The sequence below is a fragment of the Microplitis mediator genome, chromosome 11 (assembly GCF_029852145.1).
Source record: "Microplitis mediator isolate UGA2020A chromosome 11, iyMicMedi2.1, whole genome shotgun sequence".
Lineage (NCBI taxonomy): Eukaryota > Metazoa > Arthropoda > Insecta > Hymenoptera > Braconidae > Microplitis > Microplitis mediator.
The window spans coordinates 228,705-252,658 of NC_079979.1; the positions used below are offsets into that span (position 1 = coordinate 228,705).

The 23,954-nt window shown below is 31.6% G+C and overlaps 1 protein-coding gene across 2 annotated transcripts; it reads left to right on the top strand.

Annotated features, from left to right (window-relative positions):
- Nucleotides 1–218: 218 nt before the first annotated feature.
- On the top strand, nucleotides 219–23,115 carry LOC130677860 (zinc finger protein 704-like). 2 transcript variants are annotated; one of them, XM_057484752.1, is made up of 8 exons: nucleotides 219–1,305; nucleotides 5,667–5,830; nucleotides 11,126–11,370; nucleotides 11,450–11,769; nucleotides 13,521–13,592; nucleotides 19,697–19,797; nucleotides 19,904–20,096; nucleotides 20,548–23,115. In XM_057484752.1, the coding sequence occupies exons 1-8, from the start codon at nucleotides 889–891 to the stop codon at nucleotides 20,776–20,778; spliced, it is 1,743 nt and encodes a 580-aa protein (XP_057340735.1). In that variant the 5' UTR covers nucleotides 219–888; the 3' UTR covers nucleotides 20,779–23,115. The 2 variants fall into 2 exon arrangements, with proteins under 2 accessions (XP_057340735.1, XP_057340734.1); XM_057484751.1 differs by having other exon boundaries at nucleotides 226–1,305; nucleotides 19,904–20,195.
- Nucleotides 23,116–23,954: the final 839 nt, after the last annotated feature.

Consider the following 23,954-nt stretch of genomic DNA (forward strand, 5'->3'; position numbering starts at 1 on the left):
TTCAGAACAAAGTGCACAAAAGATTTTATTGCACATGCGCGTAACAACAAGAGAGTGGATGCACTCGGTAATTTAAGATACTCCGACATTATTTCGTCATCGGTCTTTCCAGCTGACATATACCGAGGCCGTTAATTATTATTATTATTATTATTATTTATAATTTTCAACAAAGTGAAAAAAAAAAGAAAATAATTCAGGTAAAAAAATATAAAATAATTTTTGGCGATCGCGTAAATTAAAACTAATGCGCGCGCGTAATTAAAATTTTTGATTAAAGAATAAAAAAAAAAGGTAATTAGCGACTTTGACAGCAATGTCAAAGCTCAATATGTCGTTATCGATGACAAGTCGTCGATTGGAGGGGATAAAAATGAGCTAGTGGAATATCTTTGGGTTACAAAATACCCGATGCGGTGGTGGTTAAGCCAATGGGAAAAGTAGGTCAGTTATTTAAGCCAATAGGAGTTTGAGAGGGAGATCACGTGGGTTTGTTGTTATCTATCAGCTGTTTGAATCCTGGTGGTGGCCCGGGTGAGCGGTGGCGGCCGTGGCGGGCCGGCCGGCGGAGTGAAAGCCGCGATCTAACGTTGGCTCAGTCCCACCCGGTCGCTCTCAGCTGTGCGTCACATGGTGATACCATCAACAGACCATACATTGATACTCGGCCTCAACATTTTCTGTTGACTTAGCCGTCGTCGCCGGTTATTTAAATACCTGGTTTTTTAAAAATTATTATTTATTTTTATTTAAAATTTTATTATTTTTTAAATAAATTATAAATATGGATACAGACTCGTTGATAAAACACTGAGTGGACTTGAAAATAATAAATTTAATTTGTTATTTATTTTCATTTAAAAAAAAAAAAAAAAGAAAAAAAATAAAATGTCAACAGGAAAGCGGTTGGCGAAGCGAAGTATTATCGGGACGCGTGTTTGTGCTCCGGGTAATGATGGAAAATATTATAGTGGAGTTATCCATGCGGTAAAGACTCCAGCCTCGACGATGGCTGGTACCGAGTCCGCTGGATTGAGAATTACTCCGAAAACCAGATACTCTGTGAGATTTGATCCGGTCCCGGGTAACCTTGGGCCCAGTAATGAAAGACCACCGAGTCCGAGTACTGAATACGCTGACAGGGATCTAATTGGTCCGGGTTTCGGGTCAGTTACCAGCGCGAGACTGGTACCTGGACAAAGAGTTTATCTTACGTACAATGGACGCGAAGTAAATGCTCAGGTTACGCAGCACAGAGAACATCTGGATGAAGTTGACGTTGTCTTTGCGCCTAATGGTCAGGAGGTAAGTTTTTATTTTTCGTTACTTTCCTTAACTTTTTAATGTTTTGTGACCGGGTCCAAGTTTTTAGTTTGGAAATAGGTGACCTATTTAATAAGCGACTGCGCAGTTTAGTGCATCCAGTCTATTCCCTTGACAACAAATATAGAGCTTTCTATTTAGTCACGTAATAATTTACACGAAAGTACATCAACCGTAAAATAATTTAATAAGAGAAAGATTCTTATGCAGAAAACTTTCCAATTGGGCGTGGTTTTTTTTTTTCATTATTTATTATTTTTTTGGTTTGGAGTAGAAAATTTTTGACAGTTTGAAGAAATATTTTAATTAAATTGTTGGGAAAGTCATAACTTTTGGAGTAATTTGAATTAAGAGACCGGGTTCGGCTCAAATTTAAGCTAAGACATTTTTGAACAATTTTTGGTTTTGTTTGATTTGCTTCCGGTCAATAGTTTTCGAGATATCGAAAGAGTATTTTGATTTTTGACAGAAAAAATTTGACTTTTAAACTTTAAAAATTCGTAACTTTCAAACTTATTAAGATTAAGAGACCGGGTTGGGCTCAAATTAAAGCTTAGACCTGTACCAACAATTTTCATTTTTGGTCGATCAAGTTTCGATCAATAGTTTTCGAGATATCGATCTATATAGCAAAAGTATTTTGATTTTTGACAGAAAAAATTTGACTTTTAAACTTAAAAAATTTGTAACTTTCAAACTTATTAAGATTAAGAGACCGGGTTGGGCTCAAATTGAAGCTTAGACCTGTACCAACAATTTTCATTTTTGGTCGATCAAGTTTCGATCAATAGTTTTCGAGATATCGATCTATATAGCAAAAGTATTTTGATTTTTGACAGAAAAAATTTGACTTTTAAACTTAAAAAATTTGTAACTTTCAAACTTATTAAGATTAAGAGACCGGGTTGGGCTCAAATTGAAGCTTAGACCTGTACCAACAATTTTCATTTTTGGTCGATCAAGTTTCGATCAATAGTTTTCGAGATATCGATCTATATAGCAAAAGTATTTTGATTTTTGACAGAAAAAATTTGAATTTTAAAGTTTAAAAATTTGTAACTTTCAAACTTATTAAGATTAAGAGACCGGATTGGGCTCAAATTAAAGCTTAGACCTTCACAAACAAATTTCATTTATGGTTGATCAAGTTTCGATCAATAGTTTTCGAGATATCGATCTATACAGATAAATGTCTGAATAATTTTGACAGAAAAAATTTGATTCCAAAAGTTTAAAAATTTGTAACTTTTAAACTTATTAAGATTAAGAGACCGGGTTGGGCTCAAATTAAAGCTTAGACCTTCACGAACAAATTTCATTTGTGGTTGATCAAGTTTTGATCAATAGTTTTCAAGATATCGATCTATACAGATAAATGTCTGAACAATTTTTAAAGGAAAAATTTCGTTTTCAAAAGTTTAAAAATTTGTAACTTTTAAACTAATCAAAATAAATAGACCAGATCGGGCTCATTTTCAAGCTTAGAATTTTCTCTACAATTTTCATTTATATTTGACCAAGTTTCGAGCAGCAGTTTACGAGATATCGAATTTTGAACCGACCAAAAACTAAAATTTACAATTTTCACTTTTAAACTTTAAAAATCCATAACTTTCAACAAAATAAATATTAAGAGTTCAAATTGGTGTCAAATTAAACTTCAGACCATACAATTTTTATTACCCCAATTAATATTTTTCCGAATAAAAATTTTCAAAATCCCCATACAAAAAATTTTGTTCCTCTTAAAAAATGAATATCTTGTAAACTAATTAAAATAAAGGAGCTCAATTAGTCTAATTTTAAAGATCAGATTGTTGGCTAGTATTTCGACAGCTCATTCGTCCAATTCCGACCACCAGTTTCTCAGATATCTCAATCCAAAGCTCAAACTCTAGTTTCAAGCAAACAAAGAATTAATAAAATTTACGAACTTGTAATGAAAGGCGTGATTAATAAATAATAAAAAAAAAAAAAAAAGGGCTGGTCATTAGTATGTCGACGAGGCCTTATTGAAATTGATTGAGCAAGCGTTGAGTAGCGCGAATCCAAAGATAGATTTGTCGTAGTCACTAGTCAGTACATATACTCATACATACATATATATAATATATATATATATATATATTAGAATAGTGGATGCCGGCCGGCGAAACGTTGTACCAAGTGCCGGCTCAGCCAGCCGGTCGGCATAACCAGTTCAGCCAATCCCCTTCCTCCCCCCACTTCTGAATGTCTCCCCCTCCCCCTCAGCCACCCGCGGATCCCGCGTTACTCCCACTGGGTTCGTACAGTAGCCTAACAAAGGAATCTAACTTGTATATCTATCTTTGTAACAAAATCATGGTGTAATTTTTCCTTGGTCCCTACTTGGATCCTCACGTTACTGATACGAGTACGGGCATGGGTTCGAATCCCGGTCCCGGTCTCTCTCAGTATTTCAATCGATTTTATTTATAAATAAATTATTTATGGGGACTATGGTGTTGGGCTCGGATACGTACAAGGAGACTACTCGGGAATATCGTAATGTCAAATAGAAGGGGGGAGAGACGGGGAAAAGTGGGAGCCAAGGGGAGGGGTATTGACGTAAACAATGTGACGTCACTTATCCGGCGTTTTAACGCTGGCTGTCATTGTAATGTCAAGTTATTTATTTTTATAATTATTAATTGTTTTTTTAAATATTTTTTTTTATTTGTTTTATTTTATTTTATTTTTTTAAATGACTGGGAAGTAGATAAAGATAAAAAATAAAATAAAATAAAGTAACAGGTGTTGGTTATTTTCTTGTAAACTCATTGAATTGGTGGTAATAAAGCCAAGTAATTAAAGAGTTTAATGATAGAGCGGACTTTGCTCTATGTATAATTCATTGACTCTACAATTATAATTTATATATTTATATATATATGGAAATCTCTTTGTTAATAAGGTTATTATTTAAATATGGGGCCTTCCGTTACACTTTTGTTCATTAAATGCTGAGATTTTTTTTTTTTTATTCAGATGGGAGAAAATTTTTTTGTGGAAATTGTAGGGAATACTGTAGGCTTAGATAAAGTTACGGGAATGCTTGATATTGAAGTATTTTTTAGTTGGAAATTTAGAAAGTTTGAAAATTTTAAAATTTTATTTGGAGCTTGGAAAGAAAAATTTATTTAGGAATTAATATTTAAAAAATTACTTATGGAAACTCAGGGAAATGCACATGAAAATTGTTGGTGCAGGTTTCAGGTTTCATTTGAGCCTAATTATGGTCCTTAATTTTGATTCGTTTAAAAGTTATGAATTTTTGAAGTTTAAAAGTTAAAAATCAAAACACTCTTGCTTGATAGATCGATATCTCGAAAACTATCAATCGAAACTTAAACAATTATTAACAAAATTTGTTTCTACAAGTCTAAGATTCAATTTGAGACCAAGTAGAGCTTGGAATTTTGATTCGTTTAGAAGTTATGAATTTTTTAAGTTCAAAAATTCAAATTTTCCCCGCCGAAAATCCGAATATTTAATAATTATCTATATAGATCGATATCTCGAAAACTATCGATCGAAATTTGATTGTTCCGAGATAAAATTTGTTCCCACAAGTCTAAGATTCAATTTGAGACCAAGTAGAGCTCGGAATTTTGATTCGTTTAGAAGTTATGAATTTTTAAAGTTCAAAAATTCAAATTTTCCCCGCCAAAATTCGAATATTTATTAATTATCTATATAGATCGATATCTAGAAAACTATCAGTCGAAAGTTAAACAACTATTAATAAAATTTGTTCCCACAAGTCTAAGATTCAATTTGAGACCAAGTAGAGCTTGGAATTTTGATTCGTTTAGAAGTTATGAATTTTTAAAGTTTAAAAATTCAAATTTTCCCCGCCAAAAATCCGAATATTTAATAATTGTCTATATAGATCGATATCTCGAAAACTATCAGTCGAAATTTTAACAATCGTTAATAAAATTTGTTCCTTTAAGTCCAAAATTCAATTTGAGACCAAGTAGAGCTTGAAATTTCAATTTGTTTAAAAGTTACAAATTTTGAAAGATTCAAAAGTAAAATTTTTCTGTCAAAGTAAAAATATTTGATACTTTAATACAAAATTACACCTACTAAAAAAATCATTGTTCGGAACCCCATGAAACAAAAACAAAAGTTCTTTCAGAAGGTCTCAGCTGCAATTGAAGCCTAATCTCATTACTTAATCTGACTTTGTTAAAAAGTAACAAATTAAAAAAAAACAACTCTCAGAATTTAGTTACGAAATGTACATATTTATATAAATATAAACCTTGACAGGATTTAAATAACCAAATAATAAATGATGACATTATTAATTACAGGGAACAATGAGACTGACAAAGCGCATTGACGAGATCCGTCTCTTGGAATCGCGAAAGAGCGCACGATTAGCGGATCAAGACACAGACTTCGCTCGGCTTGCAGATATGGCCGGCGACCGCAAACGCGCCTCCTCTCACTCAATAGACGTGCCACACGTACCGGGGTAAGTTGGTCACGCTAAATTACATCACATCGTACATTTTATCCGTAGCTACTATTCATCCAACCAGCGGACTCCGTTCGCTATACCACCAGATCCATAGCCAGCACCAGCTCAACACTTATATCAACTACAAACTCGGTACGGGCCGTTTTAAAAACATCCATCCATCCAACCGACCAATAAAATTAACACTCGGATACGTAAAATTACGCTACTGTGTCAGTAGGTCGAGTTGTTACGTAATTTCGGTCGCGCAATTTAAACAACTGAGCACAATTCTTGTACATAACAACTCTAGCTCCATGCCGGCCGGCTTTTTTTCGAAATCAGGTCAATCAATACTCCCCTAAATATTTATTAAAAAAAAAAAAAACGAAAAAGAATGAGAGACAAATAGGTCAAGTGCATTTTGTTTATCAATTTAATTTATTAATTTAAATAAATATATTATTTTTCACTGGATAGATAAAAGTTATTTGAGAAAGAGAAGGTCACTTGGGAGTGGGTGAGGTGGGAGGGAGGGAGGGAGAGTTAGAATGACGACAAAATTACAGGGTCGCTGTTGTAGCGCTACGCCAAGCAGATCGAGGCCGATCGATGCAGCAGCTGCGTGTGTGTAGCACACAAATTCCTAGCTATTACTGTACTTGAGATTTAACAAAATAGGTCAGGTCTTAGAAACTCTTTTTTTTTTTTTCCTACTGCTGGTGCTGGTGCTGGTACTGGTGCTGGTGTTTTTTTGTTACGCGTTACTGTACTGAGGTTTCGATTATCGGAAAAGTAAATTTGAGGAAGAGGAAGGAAAACTGGGACAATTGGAGCGAAGGTTGTGGGCATATATATATGAGAGTGCAGCCGCATCGGCTGCCTACACGTGTGCAACACACCCACGTGCCAGATACGCCGCATTCCGAAGCCGGGGCTCGAGCTTCTGCTGACACAATGCACTTTTTATTTATAATTTCAAGTGGGCTTGGCTTTTTAATTGCATATCTAGAAAAACTATTGCTCTAAACTTTATTGGGTATAGAGAAAAATTTTAGAGCAAAGTCTCAGCTTTTAAATCAGACCAATGAGGGCTTTAAATTTTTATTTATTTAAAAGTAATTAATTTCGATTGCTGTCTATGTAGATCGATATCTTGGAAACTATGGCTCGAAACTTGATTGCAGAGAAAATTCTAAGCTTTAATTTGAGCCCATGAGCGAGATTTTATGACAATTTTCCTACAAGTTATAAATTTTTTTAATTTTACTCCCAGATTTAAAAATTTAATTTTCCGAAAATCGAAATCGATATCTCGGAAACTGTTGATCGAAATTTAATCAGCTGCTAATGAAATTTGTTCGTGGAGGTCTAAGCTTTAATTCGAGAACAAGAAGAGCTCTTAATATTGATTAGTTTAAATGTTATGAATTTTTGAAGACTTGAAAGTGAAATTTTTCTGGTTAAATTTCAATTATTCAGATTCCCATCTATACAGATCAATATCTCGGAAACTATTAATCAAAACTTAATCAACCCAGAATGAAATTTGTTCCCAATTACCTGAGCTTCAATTTAAGACCAACAAGAGCTCTTAATCTAAATTACTTTAAAAGTTATAAATTTCATCAAAATATTAAGTATCCATTAGACTGATTCAAAAAAATCGAATAATTTTTGTTTTCTTCATTATATCGAAAATATTGTTGGAAATGACGAAAAAAAAATACTGTGAAAGTTTGAGCTCTTAATATTAATATTAACAGCTGCCGCATCGCGATTTTCTATTTCCCGTTTAAATAACATGGGAAAATTTATTTTTTAAGCTTTGGAATTTTGTAGCTCTCGGTGGGACCAATACTTTTGAATGTTCAAGACATATTCTTATGGGAAATTTGACGCTCTACAAAAAAGGTCTCTTATAATTTTTCGATATTTTTATTTCTTCAAAAGTAATTAGAAGTTAAAATTAGATTGACGATAAATTTTTACATTTTTTAAATTTTTTTACGCAACCATCAACTTTATCCAAAAATTTTAGAGGACATTTTTTGTAGAGCATTTTATTTCCTACAACTTATCTTAAAGAAAATTTTCGATATTTCACTTAGGTCGTATGTAATTTGCAATTAACTGAAAATTTTCTTAAATAATCTAAATTTTGTTGCTCCAAATTAATTATATTGAATTTTCAGTTAATTGCGAATAACTTACGACTTATGAGAAATATCGAAAATTTTCTTTAAGATAAGTTGTAGGAAATAAAATGCTCTACAAAAAATGTCCTCTAAAATTTTCGGATAAAGTTGATGGTTGCGTCAAAAAATTTAAAAAATGTAAAAATTTATCGTCAATCTAATTTTAACTTCGAATTACTTTTGAAGAAATAAAAATATCGAAAAATTATAAGAGACCTTTTTTGTAGAGCGTCAAATTTCCCATAAGAATATGTCTTGAACATTCAAAAGTATTGGTCCCACCGTGAGCTACAAAATTCCAAAGCTTAAAAAATAAATTTTCCCATGTTATTTAAACGGGAAATAGAAAATCGCGATGCGGCAGCTGTTAATATTAATATTAAGAGCTCAAACTTTCACAGTATTTTTTTTTCGTCATTTCCAACAATATTTTCGATATAATGAAGAAAAAAAAAATTGTTCGATTTTATTTGAATCAGTCTAGTATCCATGTCCCAGAACCACTGATCTAAACTTGACCCGCCAAAACCAAGAATCCCATCTCAAGTCTTATCATCAAGCTCCCCAATAACAAAAATTAATAACTGTAGGAATTTCCCAAACCCAACAAAAAATATAAAATAAAAAATGAATCAAACTGTCAGACTAAAGAGGAAAGAGGAAAGCCAGCGATAAATCTAATGGTGTTACACCCCAGAGCTCCCGAATCGGGTCACGAGAATGAGGTTATCCGGGAGTTATATCGACGTTAACGAAAATGGGGTCGGTCGATCCAGGTCGGTCAGCCCCATAGCCCATAGTCCATATCCACCATGACAGCCACCCTCTGACCTATTTATCTCCTGTCCCAATTTCCAATTGGTTCACCGGCAAGACCGGCGTGGCAGCCCCCAGAGCTCCTAAGCCCCAACATAACCCACCCGTGTCCCGGTTACCCGTGTCCCGGCACACAAAGCTCGGGAAAGTTAACTGGGTCAATGCTGCTGGTATCATTCTATATTTCTAACAGTCAGACCGCGAATTACAGCAGAGTAATACCCAGAATAATACTGACAGAAAAAGTATTTACTTAAATTATATCAACGTTATTATTTTAAAGATTAAAAACGTTAATATGTATGACCTAGTTTAACCAGCAGTACTCTACAGTATAGTACAGTACCAACAAAAGTACCAACCAGAGAAAGTATATTTTATATGCAACACGTTCACGTTCACGTACACGGTTTTTGGTTTCGAGCCTTTACTCAGCATAAGCGCAATCTACAGCATTTATATTATACGGTCATACTGATGGGAGTAATGTAGCATTTCACTGACCCACTTTCCCGGATTACCTTGCAGAGCCGCGTAATATGACACACTATTTCGTAAATAAAAGGTGGATTTTAAATATTATTATTTTGTAATACAATAAATTTATAGAAAGGTTACACAGTATACAGAACCATGGGTTTTTTATAAACACCTTCACTATGTGGATACAAGTAACGTTACTTAATGACGAGCTATCGGCTGGGATCGATTACTGTACTCACTTCCGGTTCGTTGAATAAATTATTGAGCTGTCAAATTTTTATTTTTTAGTTTTTAGTAACGGGAAGCGGGAGTTTTACCGAGAGGGAGAGAAACGGGAGAGTGAAAATTGTGGAAAGTATGGAAAGGAAAAGTAATTAAATTGTCATTACGAAGTTAGAGTTTTTTTTGGTGTTTTTGATGGATTGGGAAGTAATATCTGGGAAGATATTCGTTGGAGATGAATTTAAAGGATACGAAAATTATAGCGGCTCTGAGCTTTTAAATGAGACCAATTTCTATCTACATCTCGAAAACTATTAATTGAAGTTTGATTAACCATCAATCAAATTTGTTCCCAACGGTATGAGCTTCAATTTGAGATCAGCGAGAGGTCTTAATATTAATTAGTTTACAAGTTATGAATTTTCAAAGTTTAAAAATTAAATTTTTCCCGGCAAAATTTAATTATTCTGGATATTTGTCTACAGACATCGATATCTCGAAAACTATTAATCGAAACTTGACCAATGGCAAATGAAATTTGTTCGTAAAGGTCTAAGCTTTAATTTGAGACTGATCCGAGCTCTTAATATTAATTAGTTTGAAAGTTATGAATTTTCAAAGTTTAAAAATCAAATTTTTCCCGGCAAAATTCAATTATTCCGGATATTTGACTATAGAGATCGATATCTCGAAAACTGTTAATCGAAACTTGACTAACCACAAATGAAATTTGTTCGTAAAGGTCTAAGCTTTAATTTGAGACTAATTAGAGCTCTTAATATTAATAAGTTTACAAGTTATGAATGTTCAAAATTTAAAAAATCAAATTTTTCCCGGCAAAATTTAATTATTCTGGATATTTGTCTATAGACATCGATATCTCGAAAACTATTGATCGAAACTTGACCAACGACAAGTGAAATTTGTTTGTAAAGGTCTAAGCTTTAATTTGAGCCTAATTAGAGCTCTTAATATTAATTAGTTTGAAAGTTATCAATTTTCAAAGTTTAAAAATCCAATTTTTCCCGGCAAAATTTAATTATTCCGGATATTTGTCTATAGACATCGATATCTCGAAAACTATCGATCGAAACTTAATCAACTATAAACAAAATTTGTTCTTACAAGTCTAAATTTCAATTTGAGACTAATTCGAGCTCTTAATATTAATTAGTTTGAAAGTTATGAATTTTCAAAGTTTAAAAATCAAATTTTTCCCGGCAAAATTCAATTATTCCGGATATTTGTCTATAGACATCGATATCTCGAAAACTATTGATCGAAACTTGACTAACTATAGATGAAATTTGTTCGTAAAGGTCTAAGCTTTAATTTGAGACTAATCCGAGCTCTTAATATTAATTAGTTTGAAAGTTATGAATTTTCAAAGTTTAAAAATCAAATTTTTCCCGGCAAAATTCAATTATTCCCGATATTTGTCTATAGAGATCGATATCTCGAAAACTATTGATCGAAACTTGACCAACCCTGAATAAAATTTGTTCCTCAAACTCTAAGCTTTAAAATGAGACCAATCCCATCTCTAAACTCCGATCAGTTAAAAAGTTATGATTTGTTAAAAAAATTCTAGATCACGAAAACGGCGACCAAGTTCCGGAAATGAATCAGACCGGAGTTCATACAGCGGTAGCTGGGCTCCAGAGAACGGAATAAAAGTCGGATATCATCTCAACTGCTTCAAAGATGAACACTCTGGATGCGTAGCAGAGTGTACAGCAGCCATGGTATTAATGTCGCTATCAAATTCACCCCACAGTCCTCGTTATCCCCTACAGCATCACTCATCAGCTCACTGTCAATACTCCGGCAACAATCGTAAGCTTCCTCTTATCCTTACTTGTAAAAATTAACAAAAGGGGAGAAAATTAATTACCATGATGGTGGGTGTCCAAAGGAATGGGGGACAGCGTGATCGTCGGCACGCCACCCAGCAGCAGCAACAGCAGCTGTGACGCTTCATGGCGAACTGGGACACCCTCGCCGACTCTAAGTGAGGATGCGGTACCTCTGGCCCCATCATCGCCCTCAGCTAAACCCTCAACTTGGCCGGTCCCAACGGGCCCAGGTACTTCCCGGTCAGTCACCGAGCAGCTTAATTTTGACAACAAATTCGGAGGATCGTCTGGCAGCACGCCGACTTCTGGCACCTGCGACGAAGGAATCGTCAGGGACCTTGACGATTACCTTGAAGAAATGCAGCCACGTAAGAAAAAGGTAAATATGTACATGTGTGCTGTCTTGTTACGCGGGGCTTTAAATTTTTGACCGCGACCTTGGACTCTGAAATGCGGAACTCGTTTTCTCTTTTAACCATTTAATCACGTACTTTTAAATTACTTAAATATTTTTTACTTTTAGTGACGCGATATCTTTTAAACCAATTATCAAAAGTTCATTAAATATTTATGAAAATTATACTGGAAGATGTTATCTTTCTAATGAGACTCGTAATCATAATTTATTTAAAAATTACATATTTTTTAAATAAAGATTTTAATTTGCGATAACTGTTTTTTTAAATACAAACATTTTTAAAAATCGATATCTCGAAAGCTAATTATCGAAAGTTCGTCATACATTAATGAAAATTGTTCGCTCAAGTGTGAACTTCAATTTGAGTCTATTAATGGTAATTAGATTTGAATACTTTCGAAGTTATCAATTTTTTAAGTTTTGAGACCGGAATTTATTTTATGCCGCATTTAAAATTCGGTAACTTTGAAACTGTTGTTCGAAAGTCGATTCAATATTAATGAAATTTATAGCGGAAGGTCTAAACTTTAGTTTGAGACCGAAGAGAGCTCATAATATTGATTAGTTCAAAAGACATTAATTTTTAAAGTGAAAAAGTCGGATTTTTTTTGTCGAAATTTGAAGATATTGATCGATATCTTGAAAACTATCAATCGAAACTTGATCAATGATTAATAAAATTTGTAGCAGAAGTTCTTAGCTTTGATTTGAGACCAAACAGAGCTCATAATATCGATTAGTTCAAAAGATATTAATTTTTAAAGTGAAAAAATCTGATTTTTTTGTCGAAATTAGGAAATTCGATGATATTGATCGATATTTTGAAAACTATCAATCGAAACTTGATCAATGATGAATAAAATTTGTAGCAGAAGTTCTTAGCTTTGATTTGAGACCAAATCGAGCTCATAATATTGATTAGTTCAAAAGATATTAATTTTTAGAGTGAAAAAATCTGATTTTTTTTGTCGAAATTAGGAAATTTGATGATATTGATCGATATTTTGAAAACTATCAATCGAAACTTGATAAATGATGAATAAAATTTGTAGCAGAAGTTCTTAGCTTTGATTTGAGACCAAATCGAGCTCATAATATTGATTAGTTCAAAAGATATGAATTTTTAAAGTCAAAAAGTCGGATATTTTTTGTCGAAATTTGAAGATATTGATCGATATCTTGAAAACTATTAATCGAAACTTGATAAATGATTAATAAAATTTGTAGCAGAAGTTCTTAGCTTTGATTTGAGACCAACAAGAGCTCATAATATCGATTACATCAAAAGATATGAATTTTTAAAGTGAAAAAATCTGATTTTTTTGTCGAAATTAGGAAATTTGAAGATATTGATCGATATCTTGAAAACTATCAATCGAAACTTGATCAATGATTAATAAAATTTGTAGCAAAAGTTCTTAGCTTTGATTTGAGACCAACAAGAGCTCATAATATCGATTCCATCAAAAGATATGAATTTTTCGAGTTTCAAAGTTAAATTTTTCCCATAAAAAGTCGAAATTATTGATCCCTATCTATATAGATCGATATCTCGAAAACTATTGTTCGAAACTCGATAAAATATATCCAAGAATTTCAGTTTAAAATGAGCCCAATAAAAGCTCTTTATCTCAATTTCTTTAAAAGTTAAAAATTTTTCAACCCAAAATTCTACTGCTTAAAAAAACTGACCTAATTTACAAATTTTTCAGCGAGACTTCAAAAATCACTCAGATCGCAAGAGTCCCATATTGAAGACAAAGAGCTACGAGTTTGAAAAATCGGTAAGTTTATCTCTTCCGCAATTTCGCAGTTTATTTAATAAACAAAATAAAAAAAAACATAAATAAAACATACAATTTAGTATCCAGTGTGTGTTAGCACACACGCACACACACTCACACACACAAAATACATTATGCGGTAGATGCATTACATTGGCATACACGTGACGTCTTTTTTGCCAAAGAGGTTGAATAGAGCTCGTGGTGGTCGGCGGTGATGCAGTTTCTAGCTTACATATATATATATTAAATAGATATATATATATATACATAGATAAGAGATACTCATACAGTCTAAAACTCAGTGCAAGGTAAAGATGGTGGCGGTATCGCGGTATCGTAAGAGAGAGAAGGGGAACGTTAAGGTCACACTGGCCCTGACAACTGCACACTCTATACTCGTGAAAAATATAATAATAATAATAATAATAACAATAATAACAATAATAATAATAACTTGAGCGTTTACGTTTACGTTTTCTATAAAATTGTTTCCAGAAATTAGAAAGTATTGAGATCGCAATTGCGATTACGATTGTAATTGAGATTGAAATTAAAATAATTGTTATGGGGATAGGATTTGAATTTATTGTTTAGATACTGGGATTTGGATTTAGATTTAATTTGAAAGTCCTTGATATTCAACGTTTGTGTAGTATGAGATCAGAGGCCTTGAGTTAAAAGGTTAGATCATCATCAAGGCAAACGCGTACGCATTTTAATTGTCTTATCGGGAGGAGTTTAGTTGTGTCACATTAACAATTGAATTTTTTTATCGGAAATGGGTCGGGGACCTTATGTTGTATTGTGTTACGCACAAAGAACGAGGAATGGTCTTATCTATATTTGTTTTTAGATCTAAATCTCAGAAGAGACTTTTTATATTTAGGACTTTGGAAGTTTGTAACGGGGAAATTTATTTATGGGTGAAAAAAAAATTTTGTGAGCTTTGGAATGAGGTCACTGAAATCGTTTCATTTTTTTTCGTTAAAAGTTACTAATTTTGGAAATTTTATTAAGATTTATTTAGTCATCTACATAAACCGATATCTCGAAAACTAATGATCGAAATGCGAAAAAGTAGGAATGAAAATTGTAGAGAAAAATGTGAGCTTCGAAATGAGACCAAGAAGAGCTCGGAATTTTGATTAGTTTAGAAGTTATTCATTTTTTAAGTGGAAACGTCAGATTTGTTTCCGCCGAAATTAGGATATTCGAAGATATTGATCTATATGGATCGATATCTCGAAAACTAATGATCGCAATGCGAAAAAGTTGAAATGAAAATTGTAGAAAAAGGTGTGAGCTTCGAAATGAGACCAAGAAGAGCTCGGAATTTTAATTAGTTTAGGAGTTATTCATTTTTTAAATGGAAACGTCAGATTTTTTCCGCCGAAATTAGGATATTTGAAGATATTGATCTATATGGATCGATATCTCGAAAACTAATGATCGAAATGCGAAAAAGTAGGAATGAAAATTGTAGAGAAAAGGGTGAGCTTTGAAATGAGACCAAGAAGAGCTCGGAATTTTGATTAGTTTAGGAGTTATTAAATTTTTAATTGGAAACGTCAGATTTTTTCCGTCAAAATTAGGATTTTTGAAGATATTGATCTATATGGATCGATATCTCGAAAACTATTGATCGAAACTCAATCAACCCAAAATGAAATTTGTTCCTAAAGTTCTAAGCTTCAATTTGAGACTAATCCGAGCTCTTAATATTAATTAGTTTAAAAGTTACAAATTTTCAAAGATTTGAAGCCAAATTTTTCTCGGCAAAATTCAATTATTCCACACATTTGTCTATAGAGATCGATATCTCGAAAACTATAGATCGAAACTTGACCAACCATAAACGAAAACTGTAGAGAAATATTTAAGTTTCAATATTACAGTAATTAGATCTCTTAATTTAATTTAGTATAAAAGATAATAATTTTTTAAATCTGACAAATTTTTTAAGTGATTGAAATTTTGGAACAATGGCTCTGATTGTCGTTATCTTAGAAACTTATTCTTGGAAGTTGATAAAGTAACAATAGAAAGTGTAGTAGAAGGTTTGAACTTTGAAATATGACATGTCAGAACTGTAAATATTTATACAAATTTTTTGAGTCATGAATTTTAAAAGTCAAATTTTATAAATATTTGTCTTATCAAGGTCGTGTTTTTAATTTGATAGCTGCTTATCAACATTAAACTGATAAAAAATATAAACAGTACTCAAAAGTATACTCTTCACAAGGAGACCTAATTTTGTATCTTCATTTTCTTTCGTTTAAAAATTTTAAATTATTGAAGTTAAAGTCTGAATTTATCTAAAAAAATTTGTTCTATGTCATCTGTATCTCGAAACTTATCAATCAAAACTTGATAAACCACAAATGAAAATTGTTCCTTGAAATCTTTCCTCCAATTTAAGCCCAATCTTGTCTCTTAATCTCAATTTTTCTACAAGTTATGAATTTTCAAAGTTTAAAAGTCAAATTTTCCTCTGTCACTCCAAATATTTTTTTTATCTATATAAATCTATATCTCGAAAACTATTTCTTAGATAACACAGATTGTAGCCACATGTTCGATCTTTCAAATGAACCCAAACCCATCCCTTAATTCTTATTTTTTTTGAAGGTATTAATTTTTAAAGTTTAAAAATCAAAACTTTCCCGCCATTAAGTTATTCAAATGTCTGTCTATATAGATCGATATCTCGAAAACTATCGATCAAAACTCAATCAACCTGTGATGAAATTTGTTCGTAAAGATCTAAGCTTTACTTTGAGACCAAGCAGAGCTCGAAATTTGGACTTTTTGAAAAGTTATGAATTTTTAAAGATTAAAAGTCAAAGTTTTCTTGTAAAAAATTCAGTTATTCGATACTTATTTATATAGATCGATATCTCGAAAACTATCGATCAAAATTGAATTGTTCCAAACAAAAATTGTTGCTACAAATCTAAGCTTCAATTTGAGACCAATCAGAGCTTGAAAATTTGATTCTTTCAAAAGTTATCAATTTTTAAAGTTTAAAAATTCAAATTTTCCCCGCCAAAAATCCGAATATTTTATAATTATCTACATAGATCAATAACTCGAAAACTATTGATCGAAACTTGATGAACCAAAAATGAAAATTGTTCTCAAAGGTCTAAGCTTTAGTTTGAGCCCAATCCCGTCTCTTAATCTCAATTTTTCTGTAAGTTATAAATTTTTTACTTTCAAAAATGAAAATCTTCCCATGAAAATTCTATTGTTCAATGCCTATATCTCTATAAATCTATACCTCAAAGCCCCATACTAAATCATCTAGAAAAATCAAAGTCGTCGAATCTCAAAACCAACTGTCGTAGATCTAAAATATAATCGATGGAAATAAAATGAAGGTAAAAATGGGCCCGAACATTCCTTTCTCCAAAAGTTTATTATAAAAAATGCAGCGTACCGGTAGTGACAGCTATCATACGTAAACACCGTTACGCAAGTACAGTTTCGACATAAAACAGCAGCTAGGTGTAGGCTGCAGGTGACTTTCTCTCCACCATTTTATAATCTACAAGCAACAACTCAACACAACGAAACTAAACTCCCTCTAATCGAGTCGAGTCCTAGGAATCCTAGCAAACAACAATAATTTTACGATACCGTTCACCACGCTCTCTTTCTTTACATTAAACAATTAACAAAATAGCGGAATCGCTAAACAAAAGACCGTTGGGAATTAACGAGACACTTTTCCTCATAAGCTCGCTCTGTAAATTCAGTACAGTCCGTACCTAATGTCATTGAACCTGCAAGGCCCTAAACTCTACAGTCTACGCCATCTTGAATCTACTCGGGCCCTAAAAAATAATCATAGTCCCCAGCAAAATCTCTCTACCCAACAATTGAATTTTTTCTGTCTGCGTTAATTTCAACAAAGAAAATTCTGGGAGAATGCACAGAAAAAATTTTGTAAAAACAATATTTTCTCAAGTGATTAATCAATAAAAATCATTGCGTTGTTGATCATAAGAATGATTTTCTTTACATGAAAATTTAAATTCAAAATCAGAATTTTTCGCGCTGTAGTGAAATTTATTTGATTGCTCTTGAAATCTTGAAATTTTCCCACCGAAAATTTATTAGATTTAAAATTTCCAGTATCATAATTCGTAGAAGCAAGAAAATGTTTTTTTTTTCTCAGTCTGGACATTGGTCTTTGTTGGATTTATCCCCAAGTTCTTTGCACCCAGGAATCTAAACTGCGCAGTTTTAAAATCTTGTCAATGCCGTTTTTCAAATGGAAAATTTAAAATATCTAGCAGCTGTTAACTTTCTAATGATACAGATCCTGTATATTTCGCGGCTCGGAGGGAAAAGGAGGAAAGAGGGAAAGGGATTTGAAGGAGGAAAAGGTAAAAAAAAAATGACGGAATTGGTAATGTTGGGTTGTGAAGGTGCTGCGGGGTAAGCTGGTTTTGTAACGACGTAGATGCGTGCGATGGGTACGAGGAGGTAAACTAAACCCACTAGCTGGTCGTGCTGCTACAAGCTACAAGCTGTTGAGTACGAGTTGATATTGAGGCTTGATGGGGTTCTGGGCGCACAAAGAAGGTTCAACGACCGACCCTCACTGCACAACCGAGCCCCTTCTTGTCGACCAAACTATATGTCTTGTGTGTGTGTGTTTATGTGTGTGGTTTATGTACACGATACACGCAAGCGCACGGTTTGTTTTGATTCTCCGGACGTTGGCCCCGATGCCGGCCGGCGTGATGACTTTTATCTCTCTTTGCTTTTAGAGTCGATGGAAATGCTGGATTTTTAGGATTAAAACCTCTTGTGTAGTTTCTTTACTTTTTTTAGGGGAAGACGATTTTTGGGAATTCAATTCCAAGGAAGTGACGTTTCAAATTCTATTGTCTAAGTCTTTGTTCGGATACTTTTGGTATTTTTTAGGCTCACGGCTCGATATCTCGAAAACTAATGATTTTAAATGTAGAAAATAGCAGGGAAAATTGTAGGAAAAATTCTGAGGTTTAAAATGAGACCGGGAAGAGCTCGAAATTTTGATTCGTTTGGAAGTTATGGATTTTTTAAGTTTGGAAGTTTTAAAAAATTTTTTAAAAGTTATAAAGGAGTAGAATTAAAAATTTGATTTCTTGGAAACTATTGACCGGAAGTAAATTTAAAAGTGGAAAAATTTTTTCTTTAAGGTCGAAGCTTTGCAATGAAACCAACGAGAGCTCGAAATTTTGATTAATTTGAAAGATATGAATTTTGAAAATTGAAAAGTCGAATTTTTACCGTCAAAATCGAGGTATTTAAAGATATAAATCGATATTTCGAAAACTATCGATCGAAACTTAATCAACTATTAACAAAATTTGTTCTCACAAGTCTAAGTTTCAATTTGAGACTAATCCGAGCTCTTAATATTAATTAATTTGAAAGTTATGAATTTTAAAAGTTTAAAAATTAAACTTTTCCCGGCAAAATTCAATTATTCCACATATTTGTCTATAGACATCGATATCTCGAAAACTATCGATCGAAACTTGACCAACCACAAACGAAATTTGTTTGTAAAGGTCTAAACTTTAATTTGAGACTAATCAGAGCTCTTAATATTAATTAGTTTAAAAGTTATGAATTTTAAAAGTTTAAAAATCAAATTTTTCCCGGCAAAATTCAATTATTCCGGATATTTGTCTACAGAAATCGATATCTCGAAAACTGTTGATCGAAACTTGACCAACGACAAATGAAATTTGTTCGTAAAGGTCTAAGCTTTAATTTGAGACTAATTAGAGCTCTTAATATTAATTAGTTTGAAAGTTATGAATTTTAAAAGTTTAAAAATCAAATTTTTCCCGGCAAAATTCAATTATTCCGGATATTTGTCTATAGAAATCGATATCTCGAAATCTTTTGATCGAAACTCAATCAACCCAAAATGAAATTTGTTCCTAAAGCTCTAAGCTTCAAAATGAGACCAACCCGAGCTCTTAATATTAATTAGTTTAAAAGTAACAAATTTTAAAAGTTTAAAAAATAAAAAATCTACAAAATTTATCTAAACTCCAGGGAAATAATTTTATAAATTTTAAAAAATTAAACAGGAAACAGTATCAATGGTGTTCAAATGCACTTGGCCAGGATGCACCGAAATACGTACAACATGTCCCCAGATTGAGAAACACGTTCGTCAGTCACATCTTGGGTAAGTTTGTCACAAAATCAATAATATTGACAAAAACTCTGCCCTTATATTCTTTGTTCTTTGTTCCCTTTATATATGTATAATCTTTGATTATATTTTATTTCAGTCCGAAAAAGAATCCCGATGAGGACGAGGCCTTGTCAGATCACGAAGAAGAGTTTTATTACCAAGAAATAGCCGTTAATCACATGAGCTCACCGCCGACAATGTCTCACCGCGATATGGCGCGACCACCGCACGAAGATCCCGAGTATCAAAAACAATTACGTCTTGAAGTAAAACAACCAACAAGTCCAATTGTAAGTGTTCCAACATCCACATCCGTCGCTGGACAAATAACTGCCGTCAAAGAAAGATTTTTTAATTTTAGAATTTCCCCCATTCGTCCGCGATCACCCGTAAGTTACTAAATTCAAAGTAACTCCTGTTTAAATAATCGGATTATAATTTTTTAAAATTATAATTAAAGCTTTCAATCCTTCCATCCATCACGGATCTCTAAAAAAAAATTTTAACCACCCGCGGTCCCCGAAAAAAAATTTGAAAAAAAAGAAATTTTCTATTTTAGGCCAAAAATTAAATGAATTATTTTTAAAAAAAATTTTTTATAAAAAAAAGGTAAAGTAGACATCGCAAGCTTTAATTTAAAATTTTTTAGATTCAAATCCGATAATTGTAACCCAAGTTACAGCAGTTTGTTTATGAAAAAAAAACTTTGTTTGATTTCTAACCTAAAAAATATTTTTTCAGGCAACGCCAATAAAATCAATGAAACAATCACGGCAGCTTAATCATCACAACATAAACATCGTTGCCGCAGTAACAGCAACTCTCGGAAAAACTCCATTGTCTTCAATGCCACGTCGTGCTCGTGGCGATACTAAAAAGTGCCGAAAAGTTTACGGAATGGAAAATCGGGAGCAATGGTGCACTCAATGCAAATGGAAGAAAGCCTGCAATAGATTCATCGCAAATGCATGAGACAGGCCTTCGTCTCATCTTCGACGCTCGCGTAGATCATAATTATCACAATCATGATCATTATCATAAATTAGCTTATTTTATTTCGCTGAAAAGCATTTTTTTACAGTAAATTTATAACCAAACAAATATTTATTTGAGGTTATCGTACAAAGGATCGGATTGTTTTCTTGGCGGGAATTTTAAACAAACGGAATGAAGATTAAGAAACATAAAAAAAAATCTATAAAGACACCAATGTTTTAATACTGCCAGATTAATAATAATTAATAACAATAATAATAATATATTTCTAAAAAAAATGTGATCGCGACTTTTAAATAAAACAATCGCTTTTTATATATAAAAAAAAAAAAAAACGAAAAAAAAAACGCGCAATATCTGGTTTAAATTTGTTGCTTCGTCATTTGATTGTACAGAAAATTGTACAAATAAACGACTATAGAGTCTTTGATTAATATATATATAAAAAATATATTGTATATAAATATAAAAAATATATAGAAAAATTTTTAGGTTGCGTTAATGACAACGAAAGATATCGTATTATATATACATATAAAATATATACAGACATGATTTAATGCGTCACCGGATATTCGTTAGATCAATTTAGCTTTCCGCTTTGTTTTCTTGCTCGAGTTTTTTAATGGATAAGGTTTTGGGTTTATTGAGGAGACTGGGGGTTAGTTTACAAGTTAGAAAGTTTCTTTGTTCGGTTTCGAGGTTAGATCGCGGATTGTTCGGGAACTAGAGGCGCTGGGGAGGATTTCTAGCCGCCATTTTGTGTTCAGTGTTCAGATTGTTTCGAAAGTTGTTTTTATTTGTAGAAAAAAAAGGAAAGAGTTTTTAAGAATTTTAGTTTGAAGAAAATAAAAAATTTGTGAATTAGGAAAAATTCTATATCTCGAAAACTTTTGTTTGGAAGTGAAATGAACGTAAAGAAAAATTGTGGAAAAATTTCTGAGCTTCGATTTGAGCCCAAAAATGTCCCTAAATTTAAATCAGATCAAAAGTTATGAATTTTATTGATTCATTTCTAAAATGTTTTTAAAATCATCTGTATTGATCGATAACTCGAAAACTATTGATCGAATCTCGATCACCCATACGAGAAAATTGTTGCTACAAGTCTAAGCTTTAATTTGAGCCCAACTTCGGTCCTTACTGTCAATTCATTCAAAAGCTACAAATTTTTAAACTTTAAAATTCAAATTTTTCCCGCCAAAATCCTTTTCAATCTATTCTGACCAATATCTCAGCAACTATTGACCGGAAGTAAATTAACCAGAAACAAAAATTGTAGCTACAAGTATACTCTTCAATTAGAGCCCAAGCAAAAGTTTTAATTACAAAAAGTTTTCGAGTTATTAATTTTCAAAGATAGAAAAATTTAATCCAAAATCTCTCAAGTCTCCTCAATAAATAAAAAAAAAAAATAATAGAACAATTCATTGGCAAATACTATAATTAAAATACCGTCCATAAAAAAAAGAGAATAGTATTAAAACCAGTGGTACGTACAGGCATTTTTTATTAAGAAAACAAAGCGAGTAAGAAAGCAATTAATATAAAATTAGTTTAATTATAAAAATATAAGCGAATATCGCCTGCGTTCGAAAGCTAAATCATGTCTAGCGATCTCATATCTCTTTTTAAAATAATAATAATACTAATAATAATAGCAACAATTATCTTCGTACAACATATAATAAATATATTAAATAAATATATACAGTAATTAGTTTAATATATGGATACATTAACAATAATAATAATAATAATAGACAATGATAATAACCTTAGATAAATTAATTTTAAATATATAAGTAGCGGTACTTGCAATAATTGTTATTATTACTATTATTATTATTGTCAATTAGTTGAATTTTATTTTATAAAAATTATGAAAGAAAAAAAATCACAAGATTATTTTTTTTTAAATGTAATCGTTTTAAAATATTAGGACAATTGTTAAATACTTGGTAATTTGAGTTTACATGGCTAACTTATTTATTGCAAATATTATGAAAATAAATAGGGCTTGTGGGTACTCTTTCCAGAGGAAATTTAATTTCCTATTATTTTTGACTCTTTACTTTTTCTCCTCAGACCAATAGTTTACTAGATAAATATAATGGGTTCTAGTAAATATTATTTTTATTACTCCTATGGTAAAAATTCAGAGTAAATAGGGCTTGTGGGTACTCTTTCCAGAGGAAATTTAATTTCTGATAATTTTTGACTCTTAAGATTTTTTACTAGGACTCATAGTTTACGAGCTAAATGTAATGGGTATTGTAATTATTAACATTATCATTAAAAAAAAAAAAAATGGGAATAAGCTGGTCTTGTGGGTACTATTTCCAGAGAAAATTAAATTAAAAACAATTTTTGACTGATTAAATTTTTTCACAACATCGATAGTTTACGAGATAAAATATATGAGGCTTATAATATTATTTTTAATATCGCGGTACATATTATAAATAATATATTCAAAGTACTCAATGTCATATTTGCAATAAATTTATCTCGTTAAATTTTAGAAATAAAAATTTTTAAAGTAATTACCGTAATACCGAATTACAGTAATTACTTTAGTAATTGTTAAAAATAATTGAGGCTTGTGGGTACTCTTTCCACCGGAAATTGAATTATCTACAACTTTTGTCTCGATAAATTTTTCTCTAAACCCTCAAGTTTACGAAATATTTGCATGCGCTCTAAAAATAAGAATTTGCCAAAACTCAAATAATCACGTATTTTAGTATTTATTTAATTTAAAAGTAGATCTCATTATTCATTTATCACTAATTAAGTACTCTTAACATACATCCTATTAATTATTAATATATATAAACAAAAAAAAAAAAATATATAGAGATCGTATTTTTTTTTAGCGAATGAAATTTTTAATTAAAATCTATATCATTGTTATTATTTAATTACTATATATTTATCCGACATTATTATGATTATTTTTTTTTTTTTATTAATTTTATTTCCCACTAATTTTTTATCTAAACAATTAATAGAATAATTAACTAATGAGATTGTTACTATTAAAAATAATAATAAATATCATTAAACAATTATTAATTATTATTAATAAACAATTTTAAACAAAATTTATCTGTACTATTAAAAAAAAATAATAATTATTGAATTAATTA

Coding starts and splice junctions, on each gene's coding strand:
- LOC130677860 (XM_057484751.1), top strand. CDS start 889: ATGTCAACAGGAAAGCGGTTGGCGAAGCGAAGTATTATCGGGACGCGT. Junction 5,831..11,125: donor GACGTGCCACACGTACCGGG/GTAAGTTGGTCA, acceptor AAAAAATTCTAG/ATCACGAAAACGGCGACCAA. Junction 11,770..13,520: donor TGCAGCCACGTAAGAAAAAG/GTAAATATGTAC, acceptor CAAATTTTTCAG/CGAGACTTCAAAAATCACTC.